Raw genomic sequence first — 17,201 nt, 5'->3', positions numbered from 1 at the left:
TACTGAAGTCTATTTCAAGTCCTGCTCATAAATAACTGAGGGGAGAGATGGAGGAACAGAAAAAGGGTGGAGGCAAAATAGAAAAAAAGAAAAAAAGGGAGAGACCGGAGGGGAGGCAGCAGACAGACGGGGGTGATGTGGATGCAGACAGAGAGCATCATGGTCTGAGGCTAAGGCCATATGGGGTCAGAGGGATTAAGGGGGGGGGGAAAAGGCAGAAAATAAGCATTTGAGGGCACTTAAGCATCATATAATCCCGATGTCTTCTTTCTAGGAATCTCCTTCAATTAGAGATGAAAAATGGAATTTGGGTTGAGATGGCGTGGCTCAGGGTGCAGAGCTGTTGTCCCTGCTTCCTGTCTCCTCTGTGAACTGCATTTCTCCCATGCTCCACTCTCCTCACCAAGGATGCAAGTGGCTTTCCCAACCATTTAGATTTCCCACCATAGTCTAGACACTCCCCAGAGACACTGCCATCCATTATAAAGATAGAGCTTTCAAAGAGATGAGGAAGTGAAGGCCTCACACAGAGCTTGTTCTGCCTAAAATGTCCATCTGTCTCAGACCCTCACTGACTCGAAAAAACCTGTTGTCTTAATATTTCATGACGATCTCACCTCTGTTCTGCAGTGAACCGCTACATACAGAGCTTCTTCTGCCAAGCTACACTCAGATCTTGTCATTAGAGAGACTCCAGAGGAGACAACGCGCAGCGCTGCTCACCCTCGACCCCTACAACTTCCCTGTGCAGTTACAGGGAAGTTGGGCCTTTCGCCCTGATTCATCAAACGCTCGGCCCCAGCGCCGTCCGGCCTCAGCTGGCGAGAGAAGCGGCTGGTTGGCTGAAGACAGGAGGAGACGGCGGCTGCAGCCCGAGTCTCCCAAGTTACTTTTCTTTAATCACACACTTCACTTTATGGAGTGACCCGTTTAACAACTCCACAGCTACACTCGTTTTATCTGTCTTCATCGGCTCCACAGGTAGGTACTGACATTTCCATGCTGAATACGGCCTGTCGTGAGAATCAGGCTGCGCACAGTGATGGTGAAGTTTGAAATACAGCAAACGGAACATCAGGGAAATAAAGTTATGTTTTCACTTCTGTCTCTCTCTGTGTAAAAGATTACAACTTTTTAACATTGCATTAATTAGCACTCTCGCTATTCTTGTGGAGGCAGGAAGTTACACGAGGTGCTGCAGCTAAATGGCGCCCAGCAAAAGATAATCCCAAACAAAGACAAATAAAAATAAAATAACTGAAAAATAAAGCGTGTGGAATTTTGGCAAAGCATTTTTGCAGCCACGTTTAGCAACTATCATGGTTACAGCTGCAAATAAGAACACCAGGATCATGTCTTATTATTATTACAGAAATGTTTCAGGCACCGCGGCCATTTTATCGTTAACAAATACACATAGAGGGTATCTGATTGGGTGATAAAGCATTTTTTTGATTTCTTGAACCTAAATCTGAAATCTGCTTTAAAGCCAACAAGATAAAAAAAAAGGAACATAAAAACCTCACATTTTCTCCTCCAGATTTTTGGAATTCTGGTAGTGTGAAGCGGCTTTTGAAAAAAGCATTTAGACGGTCATGATGAGGAAACTGTGCCAGGCCATCAAGACTTCCCGACAGCCGATAAATATGCATAAAATAACAAGACAAAATACATGGCGTTACTTATTTTATTTAACTCCAGCTTGCATATTTAGCCTTGAAAACGGTAATGTTTTGCTTCCCGGCCCCGCAAGACATCATTAAACATCATTTGTAAGCATACATTACACTATATGCAGCAAATCGCCCATCTGCTGAATTTGGAGCTCACTGTCTGGGAAACAATAAATCTACTGTATGGCTCCACGTAAAGAATCACACTAAAATAACGCCCTCTGTGTAGACATACGTCGGGTATATTAAACATGGCCGTGTGCACAGACTGTATGTAGTGTTAATAATGCAGTGTTTACATCTTGGCACTGAGCAGGCAATACTGGCCCAGGGCTGCAAACTGGCAGGGCTGTGCAGTAATTAGGGGCTGTGTGTCGGGGATGTGAAGGCTTGCTGCATGTCATGCTGATACCACTGCTGGGCAGGCTTGGTGTGTTCGGCAGCGGGCACACGAGTGCAACACGAGGCCACGCCTTGCTGTCACAGCAGGAAGTCTCCCCCCTCTCACTCCGACGAGCACCGCCGCAGCCTGTGAGCTCAGTCGTTACTCAGCGGTCCGAGATGGATGTTAACGCCATGACAGCGGTCGTTAGCTGTCTTCGAAACATGAGTAACACATGTGTGCGTGTGTGTGTGTGTGTGTGTGTGTGTGGTCCACGTGCTCAAACACACGTTCAGATCAAACCTTTAGATTTGTTTACATTTTAGCATCAACGTGCAGGAGAAATGGACCAGTGTGACAATAGGTGACGGGAGATTGTTCCACATTTTAAACCAGCTTTCTGTTCAACTCCTGTGCTCACCCTAACCCTGATTACATCACTGTGACATCATTATGGTAATCTAGTCGCAGAGCCACATAATATATTACACAACCAAGGAGCAGTCCTGAACATGGAAAAAAAAAACTAATGCGTCAAATCAAACTGCCCCTTTAAGAGGAATTGAATGAGTTCATAATTCCTAAAAACATCCTATTATGCTAAATAAATGCCAGGCTTTGACTTATTGATTTGTGAAATGTTTTTCCACTCTTTGTTTTTGCATCCTCCTTATGAGTTACAGGTCAAATCAGTAACTATTTGTGTTTAATTGACACCTCTTACCGCTGTCCTGTCTGACATCTTTATCAATTGTTGGATCTTTCACAGACGTGTTTATTGGCTAGTGTGTGTGTGTGTGTGTGTGTGTGTGTGTGTGTGTGTGTGTGTGCTTGGTGTTTACTTTGAATTCATTAGTGCATATATTATATAAAATATATGTATTTCACCGTACGAGCCGCAGGCTGTTACAGTTGTGCAGAGATAGAAACAGTCGCATTGCCACATGCAACACAAGCAAATCCAACAGGAATCCTAACAGCCCCTCGCATCTCCGTTTGACATTAATTGATAATCAAACAAGCCTTCACATTAGACATTTATGAGATCAGCTGAATTATCTATTTAATGTAACCCAATTATATGCAACCCTTGTGCACCAATCAACAGTAATTCCCGACTCATAAATGACAGCTACAACGACAGATTTAATCAATAATAAACATTGATGAAAACTTGCGACCCGCTTAGAAAGAGGGTAATTACCAGGAAGAAAAAGTGCTGCGCTGAATTTCTTTTTTCTTTAGAAAAATTGCTCCGCATTCCTCGTTCACAAAAAATCTCTGCTGTGCTGCAGCTTCTATTCCAGCACCAGTGAGAGCAAGTGTAAAACAAACATTCAATTTCCCTTTGACAATTAGGGATGGACATTTATCATTAATTCTTAACACAGACTTCAACTAATCCACTTCTTAATTAAAACCTTGTAATTTTCTAAGCTGTTGCCATAAAAGTACATTTCATTAATTATTAAATCAGCCTTTCTTTTCAGTGCAAACTACACAGCAGTCCGGCCTCGACAGGGAAATCAAATTCCATGAACAGCATGGCTTCACCTGTGTTTCAGGGCTCGAGAAGACGCATCTTTGTTTTGCCCCACATGGGACTTTCCTACCTACGGTTCAGCCTTCAGAGAGCACAGAAAACCTTTTAAAAAGTCTGATATTTAACAAGATGCTTAGATATAGAGGAGTTCCCTCGTCTAACATCCACAGCAGACGACTGTCACATCCTGTACGCTGAGTATAACTTCAACCAACACATGTCAGCAGAGCAGGCATCAAACGCAGCCCATTAGAGACTTTGGGGAATTCTGCACCTGAAGCCTGTTTGGATTCAACAGAACCGCATGAAACTCTCCCGACAAAATGGAGGTAAGTGTGCACAGAGGGGCCTGCTGCTCTTACCAGTCTTGTAAAGAGGGGCACTCCCAAATGCCAGAGGTGATCGTTCAGCAGTCCGCTGTATACCACGTTCCCGAAGACAGCAATGCTTCCTGACTTACACAACGTGTTTCCTGCAGGGACACAAAGAAACACAGCCAGGCGTCATTGAAACGGACAGGAAGCAGCAAGGGGCAAGTGCATGCACTCCAGCAGCAAGACACGGCGAGCTCTGAGGGAAAAAAAGGCAAATTCAATCAAAGGAAATCATTGCACAGGAAGAGAAATAATAGAGAATGCAGCATCGATTGTTATAAATATCGATTTCGGAGGTTTATTGACCTTACATGTAATGACGAATACAGATAGGTAGCTTGTCTAGAATCAATAAAGTTGCACAACTGAGTCAGGATGATCTAACAACACAGTGCAAATGACCAAACTGATGATGAGAACAATTTAGCACAAAAAAAGACAAGAATCTTCAGACTCTTGATATAAGAACATGATCTAAATCTGCAGATGCTTCATCGGGACATTGAGAACGTGGAATTACTCAAAACCCCAATCACTGCTCTTTTCTTTGTTTTGCACAAATCCAGAAATGACGGTGATGCGTTGGAGTTTACTTTCATTTCAACACACAATTAGTCTAAGTGGCAGTAAACCAACTTTGCAAACGAACAAACACTGTGAAAATGTAACATAACATTTTTTAATGTTCTCTTCTTTACGCACTCCTGTTACAAAGACAAGCAACTGTTTCTGCAACACTGCCGGGATCCTGGCGGTGTTTACACAGGAGAAATCTTTAGGCTTTGAGTACTACATGATTCGTAGTTTCCTGAGATTGAGCGAGGGTTTTCACCTGACGCCCTCCCAAACAAGGCATCAAACCACCCCCCTGGCCCACATTCAAAATGATTATAGAGTGCTTAATAAGAGCCCCATTTAGCTCCAGCAACCGCCGCTGACATATTCGGATTCACTCATGATTTGACACATGTTCTTTGTTTTAACTGCGATTCATTCTTGGGTCGGGACATCTGTCACTAAATTAGTCGTTTTTTAATAAAGTTAAATAATGATGCATTTGTTAGCTTTCAAAATCCCATATCTCCAATGACATTTCAGCGCACCAGCGTCGGCTCCAGAACAAATTATAGGGTGTCGGGAATATACTGTACGTGTGATCATGAGACAAATAAACACACAGTAATGTCACTTTACAGCAGGTAAACACGAAAACACGCACAGCAAACAGCTGCTTTACACAAAAAGAGCAACAGCAAGACGAGAATCTGAAATCCCAGAGGCAGAGTTCACTTTACAGAAGATACGAGAAGTTCACGGAGCAAGAATAAAGAAACGACTGACTAAGCATCATCACGTTATCACTGTAACACTGCTGAACATGTGTGATGTCGTTTTAAGATTTTATTAATTTAACATTGTTTGTTTCTAATTTAAGCGGCTGTTCGTTCTCGAACACTTTGAGCTGCATTTTATGCTGTGAAAAGTTTGGTATAAATTGTTATTATTATTATTGATATTATCATTTCTTACATCCCTGGAATCTGCATGAATACCAACACCGTTATCATCCATGTCCACTGATTCTTTCGTTTGATGTAATTTTTTATATCATTCTAACTATAAATAAATGGAAGTAAATAAAAACAACATCTGAGCTGTTTTGCACACGCAGCTCATTCTCACATCTGACCACTCAGCTGACCTTTAACCCCTTCAGGTCTCGGTTTCTTCTAATGGAGTGAACCACATGACATCCTGTTCAGTAATCCTACATCAAAATTGATTTTTAGTCATTTTCAGAATCTTTGGAAGAGAAGCCAGAAGTTCCAGTCAAACTTTGCCTCTACTGTCAGTTCCTCAAAAAAAAAAAAAAAAGTACCAAAAAATATAACAGATACACAACAACTGTGAAAGCTATAGCATCAGCCCTCTTGTAAAAGTCGTGTCCACTGCCACTGAGCGTCAGCTCACAGCTCATCCTCTCGAAGGGACTCTTAAATTAGCTTGGTGCCAATGAGCGGCCTCAACTAACAAAAAAAACACATATGCATGCATGCATGCCCACACACGTGTCCCCAGGAGGGTGATGTAGTGCACACCGGCGTCCGCGCGCGTGTCTGTGATGAATGCAGCTTATGGAGCGAGCACAGAAAACACAGGTCCCCATTGTAATTTCTGCACAAAGGAAGGCTGCAAAGGCGCACCAGGGGTGGAGGGAAGCAGTGCTGACAAGTAGCACATGCATTATTTAAAAACAAAAGTAAAAAATGCCCATTAAAGTGTCAGTGGTGCTTTCGGCAGTGCTGGCTTGGGCGCGGTGTGCGTATTACTGTTATTAATGGGCCAGGCGTGGGGGGCATTGCTTTGGTGTGATTGCTCTGCTGCTGTTGCTATCCGCGGTTCGAGCACCCCCCAACCCCTCCCCCTCCTTTTTTCCATTTCTTCTGTGTGCGTGTGCGTGTCTGTGTGCATGTATCCGTGTGTGTGTGAGGAAGAGGAACAGATAAAGAGTGTGATACAGACAGAGACGGAGAGACACTGTAAGACCCCGAGTGCACAGTCAATGAGCTCCTACAGCTAATATCATTTCACATTATTGAATGCATATTAAGGCAGAGAGACCTTGTCAGACGAATAGGAGCACCAGTGCTTATATCAAATTCTGATCCGCCGTCACGGCCACGTCTAAAAAATGCCGGGAATGTAGTCAGCATATTGAAAATAAGTGCATACCATTTTTCTTTGCAGTTTAAGATCAAGGGCTATACATTACCGCTACTGACACAGCAGAATGAGGTCATTGTGCATGTTGTAATTACAGCTGGGTAAACACTCTGCTCTGTGCTGCAACACTGGAAACACAGAGAGCACACAGAGGGACTACAGGGAGGCTAATAAAGAAAGAAGGGAAAAAAACTACATACATACATAAACCAATGGCTTTGCTCTCTGCTGAAAGAAGTATAAATAGTGGTATAAATATTTAATACATTACTGGTGATAAATAAATAGAGCAAAATGATCATTGGTGTTTTTTTTATGATCAATCCCGCTGCAGTGTAACACATTAAAAATCAATGCACCAGGTTTTTCCTTTACTGCTGGACAAACAAAGACACATCTCTGACCTATTCCTCTACGGCCAGTGTGTTGTGGCATCACAAGCATGTGTTTACATGCAGCGAACACAGCACATAATACAATTTTCCATATTTGCATGTAGAAAATGTCACGTAGAAGACGCAGCTTAATTTCCCCCCTCACTACCTCTGCAGAGCTGCAGAGCCAGAGGCTTTTATTCATGTATTATTTTATCTTTTTGGTTATAAAAACTGATTGAGGTAACTCTGCATGTTCGCGCCACTGCAGCGTCTGTATCCTTTCTTCCTTTTAATAAAATCAAACCTAAACTGACGACGTGTTGCTTATTAGCTGTTGCTGGTTGTTGGTAATCCTTCTGTTTTTTTCCTTTTTGGGTTGTTAATCCTGCTTTTTTTAGGGCCCTTCTCAGCAGTTGGGTGTTCTCTCATCTGCAGACTCGACAGTATTGAGCCCAACCTCTGATTAATTATTAATTGTGTGATTAAAGTGTGCGTCGGAGTGTGTGTGTGTGTGGCTTGCAGGGAGGAGTGGGGGAATGCAACCTGCAATCCACTCGGTCTTATCTATACTTCAACTTCAACAGTTTTTTTCTTTTACTTTCCCTGAGATCGTTTTTTATGGACATTTGCTTTTCAGAATAAGGGCATTTTAACTACAGGCATCAAATTATCTAATACCTAAATCATCGAACATGTTGAACAATATCTGCAAGAGCAGACGGAGGGAAGGAGAAGGTCTTGTTTTATTAAGTGTGTGATGCCTAGTTGAGTCTGGCTCAATTTTCTTCTTGCTGCAAGTCAGAGCTTCTTTTTTTTTTCTTTTTGTACATCTCAGTGCAGACGTACATGGGGAGTTTGCCCGAGATAGATTTCAAGGCAGATGCTGCTACTACCAATACTTCAGGACTGAATCTACTTATAAATTATTTGAAACGCCAACAAGACTCAACCTTAAACTTGACCAATTTTTCAAACTTTTCCAAAGACGCAAACACAAATGGAAACTTTCTCAATTAGAATCGGTTCAATAGACGACGCATTTATTATTTATGCCTCACAAACTGAGTGCAATCAAGAAAACGCTACGTATCTCTTACATATGAGATGGTGTGATGATTGCACTGTAAAAGTCTTGATCTCATGGAGACATGTCTGTCGATACTTTTGTCCCTAAGACCCTCTTTTCTTAAAACATGTAAAACAAATATCTGTGAAAGACTTTGACCTCTTTCCGATAGAAATCACTGCGCCTCAAGATTTTTCTGTGTATGAGAGTTGACATCGTGGAACGAGGAGATTTCTGCAGGTGAAGAGAACACTTGATTTTAGAAAGTGGTTGAAATAGTTTGAAGGGCCTCAGAGATGAGCAGGATGGCAGATTTCTTTAACTCGTTTAGAGGAAAATCAAAGTGTGAGGACGAGAGCACAGACAAAAACAACTTGATGAGAGGAGAGGCTTTTGTGTTGTGAGAGAGAGAGGATCTGTCTTTTCTTTAATAAAAGGATGATTAGCAATACAGAATATAATGGAACATGAGTTAAAAACTCATTCGAGTATTAAGCTGATTAATCAATTAGTAGATCAAGAGAAAACTGTTCTGATTATAGATTAATCATTTCAGTGAATGCTCAATATTTTCTAAAGTTCCAACTTTTGAGTAGTTACAGCTTTTGGTTGCCTTATTTGATGATGAACATAATATGTTGACCTGTAATTTCATGAAACTTTATTGACTAAATGATAATTGGTTCATGGAAATAATCGTTAGTTTCAGGCCTATAATTATAATAAAAAAGAACTGTTGATGACTGTTGATCCAGTTGCTTGAATTTTCCACTTAAAAACTGGAAAAACAAAACAGCGTGAGTGGTGTTATAGAAAGTGTTCATTTGGAGACGTGTGTGTGTGTGTGTGTGTGTGTGTGTGTGTGTGTGTGTGTGTGTGTGTGCACGTGCCCCCAGCTCTCTGCCCTCCTCCCCTGGCTCTGCCGTTGGAGGTGGGTCACTTTAAGCATTCAAACTCCAGAATGTGCAGCTCATTTCTAGCAACGAGGCACATTGCTGCAATGCAATAAGGGAAAACAACACTTTTAATAATTTAGGCCCTGAGACTGCGAGGGTGGGGGCTTAGGTGTAGGGTGGCGGTGGCGGCGGCGGTGGCGGCGGAGAGAGGGGGATGGGTGGAGGGAAGATGTCTTAAAGTACCGCAGAATGGCTCATTTAGCTCCTGCTACGCATTATTAAAGTTGTATCGAACCCCCTCCTGGGTCTTTCCCAAAGTTTTTTTCATTTTCCTTTCCTCTTTCCCCAAAAGCCTGCGAGGTATCCAATAACAACTACCCACATTTATAAACGACAGAGTATCCTGCACCTTAGAGGAGGAGGTAAACAATGGTGTAGCTCTTAATCTCTCTTTCTCCCTGTCCTCCCCGCTCACGAGTCCTCCGGTCCGAAATTTGTCAGTGCTTTATCCTGTTTGAGCCATAACACAGAGCTCTCGCTGTCCAGATTATTTTCTGCCTGAGCTAAGCCCACGATGCATAAAAAATGTGGGGAATGAACCTTGTATGGAATCAAATTGAGTAATAAAATCGTGTTCGCAGTGGCGCTGATGGACGCATGATGGTACCGTTAAGGGCATGTTCAAAGGTACCGCAAATTGCCTCTGAGCCTGATGGCAGTTTCCAGAGCAAAGAGAGAATATGAATAAAAAGAGGCAGAAGAAAAAAATAGGAGCAAACTAAGACTGAACGTGCAGATTTTACTTATTTTGCATATAAGTGTCGATGTGCCTGGTTTCATTAATCATTATCTTTAGAAAAGAACCAACAGCCGATGTGAAATCCTTCACATCGTGTTTGTACTTTTTGTTTCCAACAAAACACCTTGGAGGTTGGAAGAAATCGCGTAAATTCACAATCCACTAATGATTTAAGTGTCTGATAGCATCATACATATTCTGCATCATCTCGTTTCAGCTTCTTATTGAAGCTTCATGATGTTTACATCAAGTGAAATATTTTTCACGGCTGCATCGATCCATGAAACCGCCTCATTTCTTAAATATTTCCCCAAAAATATTCTTGAAAGGACGCTGAAAGTCGGGTTGCTGAGGGGGCTGCACCACCCTCTATTGGTGAGGGGCTGTAACTGCAAGGCCAAATCAAGTTTACAAATCAATAAAGAAACTTGAATTTAACTTCACATTGTAGAGTAACATATTGAGAGTAGGATAGCGGTAGGCCTAACGTCCACCCCTTATTCATGTTTTGAATTATTTGATTTCATCTTGGAACATTGAGTGTGTTGTCCTATGCACAAATGGAGAACGTGACAACGTTAAGTGTGATTTCAGAAAAATGTGTTTGCTATCTGTTGTAGTGTGAAATGTTTTAAAGTGGATGTAAAGCCCCATTTCTGACTGACTCCCAGCGTCCCTGGCTATTTGGTGTAAGGTCTGCGCGACGCAGTATCAGCCGAGTGAAGCCGAACACCAGTGTTGATTAAATCCTCTCAAATTCTCACATGTGCAGCGGTGGTCAACCTCCCAACTCTGACATTTTAGAGATACCCTGAAAGGTTTTCAGCCGGCAGCAACAAATTATCATTATTATAATTTATGATTACTGCTTACATTGCATAATACAATGAGAGAGAAAAAAGCCTATTAAAATGTCCGTCGAGTATATATACACCATAAACTGCTGCAGAGATCTTAAATCAAAGCCCAGCATGCTGGAGGAGATGGGGAGACAGAAGACAGGAGGTCAGGAAAGAGGGGAAGACAGTGGATGTCTGATGCGTTATGATTGGCTGGTATATTGGTCTTTTATGAGAAATCAAATATGGTAGAGTCAGTGTTCACCTCCACGATGATGGATATCAAACAGTCTGACTGATTACATATTTATTGCACTTTATGAACCTGATTTCTGCAGGAGGCCCTAAATCTAAATTGATCTTGATGCGACATGTTGATCAAATTTCAGATAAATAATAATATTCGTATATTCTCAGATTGAAACGCAGACAAGACGAAGCTGCCAAAGTGGCTCTGTCAAAAAAAAAGAAAAAAAAAAGGAATCAAACTCTGCCGAACCAGATTTAATCTGTGCAAAAACAGCCGAGCTCTTTCTCTGTTTCTGGTATTTGTGCTAACCTGAGCTAGCTGGCTGCTGCTTCATATTTAGTATGCAGATATGAGAGCGGTGTCGATCTCCGTACTTAGCTCTTGGCAAGAAATCCAATAAGTGTGTTTCCCTAAGTGTGAAACCTCAGAAGCTCACGCTGCATTCATGTCATACGAGATAAATGGTCGAGATAGGAAAAAACTCCCAAGTTAACAACTTGCGCACACTCACGTCAGTCGGCAGAGTTTGAGGATTAAGATACTGTGCACTGACAATTTAACACCAGATCCATTAAAATTGGCTTTAATTAAACTGAACGACACTTTTTGGCTCATGTGAGGCGTCTATGCTTGTTTTTAGTTGGTTTTTAATCACTTCCACATTATTAAGCACCTAGCAGGATATATCAGAGAGTTTTCCGTTGAATTACACTCTGGATGTTGATGTGAAAGCTGTTTACAAGTCGTAAACTCACACATGATGTGAACGCAGAAAAAAATAAAATTCGCCAGCGGTACAGTTTCAGCAAGTCCGACCCCAAACATATCGCTATGCATCATCATAAACCCGCAGTGTGATGCGGGGCCTTGTACATCAAAGCAGCCCCAGTGCAGCCAGCCAGTCATCCACCAGTCAGCTGCTGCGTCTCCCGCTGAGTGTCAGACTCTGACGTTCTTCCTGCTTCGTCCATCTAAGCTGACTAAACACAGACCCCGTTTTCTTCAAAGCAATGCAAATTAGCCACGCTGCTAAGTGGATTCCTCTTCTTTTTTTCCTTCTGTGGAGCCGCAGGGCCGATTAGGGCCAATCTCTATCAACAGCATGTATATACACCTACATACAGTAGGGCGCCGCTATGCATTTCTATTCTCTCTCCCTATTACTATGCTCTCCTCTATTCTCGGTGGTCTTCCCTTTCTCATAAAGCAACCCTGCTTTAATAGATCAGTTGTTGAATATAAAGTGAAAATAATGTACATTTCTCTGCTGTAATTAAATTATTATGTGTAAAAAAAAAAAATAGAGGCAGGAGGGAGCTAATAAAGATCAGAACGCAGCAGAGACACACGGAGGCAGGGATAGCTGACCTACGGAAAATATTGTTTTTTTTTAATTGCATTATGCACACCATGTGGCCAAATGTATTTGGACACCTCTTGGTCTGAGGCCGTTTTTTCCTCTGCTGGTCACAGTTGCAGTATATACGAGTATATAATGCAGAGTATGACATTTTATTTCAGTGGTCTCTAAAAAAAGGAGTCACAGTTCAAATCTGTGCAATTTTTTGCACACATTTATGTTCATATTTTTTAGACTTTTACCAAAATCTTTTGCATAATTTTTGACATTTCAGGCCTAAAATTAAAAGTAGTTTCAACTAGTAAACAAAAGCAACCAGTCATGATTCACAAGTACACACTGTTGGGTCACAAACCTGGTTGCGGGAACATACTTGTAAATAAAGATAGACGACATGACAACTTTCCAAAAGTGAAGCCAAAGCATCTTGATATCCCCCTGGTGGCAGTGCGCTGTATAGGTCATAAACCCTGCCTCCTCCTTGGTAATGTATGGAACATGGACAAAACAAATCGCAATAAACGTCACAATGTTTCTCAAAGATGGTTTCTGTTCTTATCACACTGATGTTTGTTCAAGTGCTCATTTCTTTACTATGTTTGGTTATAATTCACGTCATGATTGACAGCTGAGACTGACTTGTGATTGGTCAAAAGCATGTACCGGCAAGACCTTGCTACCGCGGCTCCATCCCTGATCACGACTGCACAGACTCAGAATGCACAAGATGGCATTGTACTGTGCCGGATATTTTTGGCATTTATTTCTGGATAGTGAGAGGAAGTGGAGATGGGTCATCCATAGTTATTTACAGTCTATGGTTGGGAACCATTGGGGTCTGTAAAGAATTGGTTTCATCAGTTTTTTATCAGTCTCTCTTGCTTTTCCATCAAATTGAAATGTTACTTTTTTTATAAAGAGCCCCCTCACTCTCTTTAATCATTCCTTATTAGTGTTCACTTACATTGTGCAGATCTGTGAGTCACTGGGCAGAGACTCCAAGAACTTGTTGGTGGGGTTACTGGTAAAATGGAGGGATGAAGGGGAAGAAGGATGACAGGGGGAGGGGTGATTTTAGACTCCTCTTCGTCGTTATCATAATTATCATTATGATTGGTGCCAGAAAAGTGTGATGTTGCTGTTGTGGAATATAAACACTAAAAACAGCATCCCTATTTGCTCCAGTCATTTCCATCCCTTCTTATCATTATCTCTTCATTATCATTATCACCATTACGATCGGTCGCGGCATTATTATCCTAATTGTTCTCAGCATCATCGCAACATACTGCAGCTAATGACAACCTCAAGACGTGGAGGGAAAAGGGGGGTTTAATGCAGAGATAAATAATGCAAATACGAAAACGACCACGAAACGTCTGAACTGGCCCATCGTGAAATGTTCTGGAGCGAGAGGACAGAAACCGAAAGCTGTTTTGATGTCTCAGTCTGGATGTGCGTTGGCAACAAACAAGGGCCTCGGGATTCCATCAGATTATTGATTGTTGAGTCCTGCTTTACCACCCTTATAAACAATCTCTCTGTCAAGCACACTATAGGGCAACAAATGATTTTATTTCATAGATTTTTGGATTTGACTGATGAATAATTCATTGATGTTCTACCCTTGGTGCAAGAGAATAGGGGAGAGGGTGTTGAAAAGGAAAAAAAGACAAAGGAATTTCAAAACGTTTCAAGCACAAGTCTGTATACATGAATGATTTCTCTTCCTTTTTTTCTTTTTTTTCTCTCCACGAAACCTACATGGGCTCTGCTTTGTCAACATCAGCTGAGTGAGGGCTCCCAGGGGCCGAGAGATCTCCTGTAATCTGCCAGACCTCCCCTCCGTGTCCAGGACTGTTCTTTCCCTGTTTCCTTCTAAGTGTTATTGAGTCCGCAAACTCAAGAAAAATTGTTATCAATTTGGATCCGGTCCAGCACCTGTGAAACACACAGACCCAGTGAAACTACACAGGCTTTAGTGCCACACACTCTTAGCCCAGATGTTCAGGATAATGTGACAGTAAAACCACAATGAAAGATGGTTACAGGCGGTAAAATTTCACAGTTTATATTTTGTGATGTTTTCTATTTTGTAAGGTGTTTAACTGTGGAGGTCAATTGCTGCTCCCTGATTGGTTTGGGTGGAGGTGTGGGTCTGTGTGTGTGTGTGTGCGTTAGGGTCTCGGTGTCCGCGGCTGACGGCTGATGACGCCTATTTGTCCGAGATCTCTGGGGGTCACAGGTGGATCACATTAGAAATCCCGCCTTGGGGAAACACTGGGCGGCGGCAGCAGCAGCTCCTGCTGGTGGGAGCTGAGTGGGGTCTATAAAATATCAAAGCAGATCGATCGGTCCGACCTCATAGCATATCCACGCTTAGCAGCCAGGCGGGGTTAAACCCAGTCAAGAGAGGAAAACAAACACTTTATAACAGCCGTCTCCTATTACAATAAAAATACATAACAATGCAGCCTCTTTGTGCATCCAACGGCAGCAGCTGGAGCGGCGCTGGAATTAACTTTAATGCCATTCTCTCTTGTGTGAGAGACAGAGGCGGAATAATACAGCGGTGGTAGTTCACTTCCTGAAAAATCGCCCAAATCACAGGGGATGATGATTGTTGCATTGCGCCTGGCATTTGTGTTGTATCCAGTATCGGACCAAGGCGCTCTCAATTGCACCCTGGAGGCTGGAGCTTGCTAACTGAAGAGAAACCAGGTCAACTGATAGGGGAATTGTGTTGTTATCTTTATATGTGCATGCTGCAGATACAGTGGCACAGCTCTCACTAGCAGCTCGCAACATTTTTACAAAGCAATCAGGGCCTGTTATCGACACACCACTAGCAGGGCTAAACTACAGTAATCCATTCCATGTTTACTAATGAATCGCCATTTAGGGACACGGCTCAGTTCTGCGTCGGGCTGAGGGCGGGGCCAGCGCTCGGGTGAATTCACACAATCCGAGCGAGGAAGTGCGCGCACGAGGGGCGAGCGGCAGCCTCGCGGACTTGACATCCCATCATGAGGGGGGGCCGCTGGCTGGGCGGCTTGCTGGCAACGCACAGTCTGTTTGTTGTGCATCCATCAACCCCGGTGTCCTGCCCAGGAGCCGATCGATAGCCAACACAAAAGCTCATTGATGACAGACAGCTCTTGACAAACATATAGCATTTTTTCTGTCTAGTATAGCAATAATCTCCAAGGTCAGTGTGAGTCATCCGACGGCGGCCGGGAGGCGGGCGGCCCGCACCGAGTCGTCTTAGTGTCTTTTCACACGGGGGAACAAAAAGCTCTGATGCATTTTAAGTCAGCACTGAAAGCTCTTGGCACATTGTTAGGCAGCTGTACACAAGGAGAATGAAAGCACACACACTTGACAAGTGGTGAAGCTGCCATGGCATGTCACTGACTGACAGCACCACCCCCAAGGACACATATCTAATCAGATACTTAATGGTGTAATGGAAAGCCAAATTAGTGGACAGTCTTGGTCAGCACGAGCTCAAATAAAAACAGCACTTAATATTTTAGGGCTGTTTTCATGAGGAGTCTTTACGTTCGGTTTCCCTCTTGGAAAAGTTAGTTTGTGTGACAGCTGAGAAGATGGACAGCCACACATATGAGCACACACACGCACTAACGGACACACACACACACACACACACCCACACACACACACACACACCCACACAAAAACGCACACACACACTCAGACTACAGGTGTGTTAGGGCACGGACTTGGAGTTATAATAGGAAGGCCAGGTTCCCCCCCCCAGGCCATCCTGCCAGCTGGCCGGACTGAGTGTGAGTGATGCCCAAGCGAGGCAGCCCCATTAGGGAAGTGCTGGTGGTGAGTGCAGGATAGCTCAGGTAATTAAAGCCAAACCAAAGCAGGCAGGCGAGGCGGGGGCTCCCAGATTTATGTGGCTGAGTAATGCACATACTGAAGTCAGCTCACCATCCAAAGGCCTCCCTCACTTACAAACAGTCTCAAGAGGCATTAGCTTCCTCACCACTCTGATGCAGCCTATTACTCTCTCTCTCCCTCTCTCTCTCTCTCTCTCTCTCCATCCCACTCTTCATTTAACGGTTTTGTTTTGGATCCCCACTCTGTGACTCCATCAGATAAAGCGTCCAGATCTTTGACGATTAGGACCTGATTTACACGTTCTCAGTCCTCTGATGTTATTAGCCAACCACATTCTGATTAAGGGCTATCACATAAAGCGCCTTATCAAGGCAGCTTTTTTTTTCCCCCTCCCCAAAAAGCATTATTAATATTCAATTAGAACATGTTGGGTGCTACAACTGCTAAGGTCAGCATCCAATAATGCAGAGTTTAAGCAGTCACCTTAGTTTCACATTATAACACTTAACAAAATGACCTAGGAAATAATGGTCATAATAGTTACCTCCACCAAGTAGGTTATGTTTTTGCTCCTGTCTGTGTTTGTTTGTTTGTCAGCAGGATTTCGAAAAAACTATGGACCATATTTTTCCAAAAGTTGGTGGAAGGGTGGAACATGGGCCAAGAAAGAGCTTGTTACATTTTATTTTGCTTGAATGTTCCTGCGGACCAATAAAGCTCAGTCTGCAAGAGAGGTGTTTGCGGTGGAGCAGGAGGAAGAGGGGGATCTCGGCAAGTTTTCCGAGTTGATTAGTTTTTCAAAAAAAATTCCAGAAGTTTAAGGAAACAGCAGTGGTTTTACAATGATTGAGCTTTCTGCTTATACTGTCAGCTCTTCAGAAAACCCTCAAGTTTCAGGGGGTTGCTTTTAAACAGTGCTTAGGTTCTAGAGTCTGTTTTTACTCAATGTCTTAGGTGTTAATGGGTTAACTTCTTTGGAGCCTGATTTAAATATGTATTGGCTTCTAATCGCCATTCAAATAATCAAGTAGTAGAATTAATTTCT

The 17,201-nt window shown here is 42.7% G+C and overlaps 1 protein-coding gene across 4 annotated transcripts in view; it reads right to left on the bottom strand.

Annotated features, from left to right (window-relative positions):
• The window catches only part of LOC118123902 (RNA binding protein fox-1 homolog 3), a 255,107-nt gene that overhangs the window by 123,691 nt on the left and 114,215 nt on the right, over positions 1–17,201 (bottom strand). For all 4 annotated transcript variants that reach the window (XM_047344006.1, XM_047344004.1, XM_047344009.1 and 1 more), the window contains exon 3: positions 3,961–4,070. In XM_047344006.1, the coding sequence (XP_047199962.1) occupies positions 3,961–4,070 (110 nt within the window). The remainder of the gene's footprint in view (positions 1–3,960; positions 4,071–17,201) is intronic.

Source organism: Hippoglossus stenolepis, chromosome 16, assembly GCF_022539355.2.
Source record: "Hippoglossus stenolepis isolate QCI-W04-F060 chromosome 16, HSTE1.2, whole genome shotgun sequence".
Taxonomy (NCBI): Eukaryota; Metazoa; Chordata; class Actinopteri; order Pleuronectiformes; family Pleuronectidae; genus Hippoglossus; species Hippoglossus stenolepis.
Note: the sequence above shows the minus strand (reverse complement) of the source record. Positions and strands in the feature narration are given on the sequence as shown.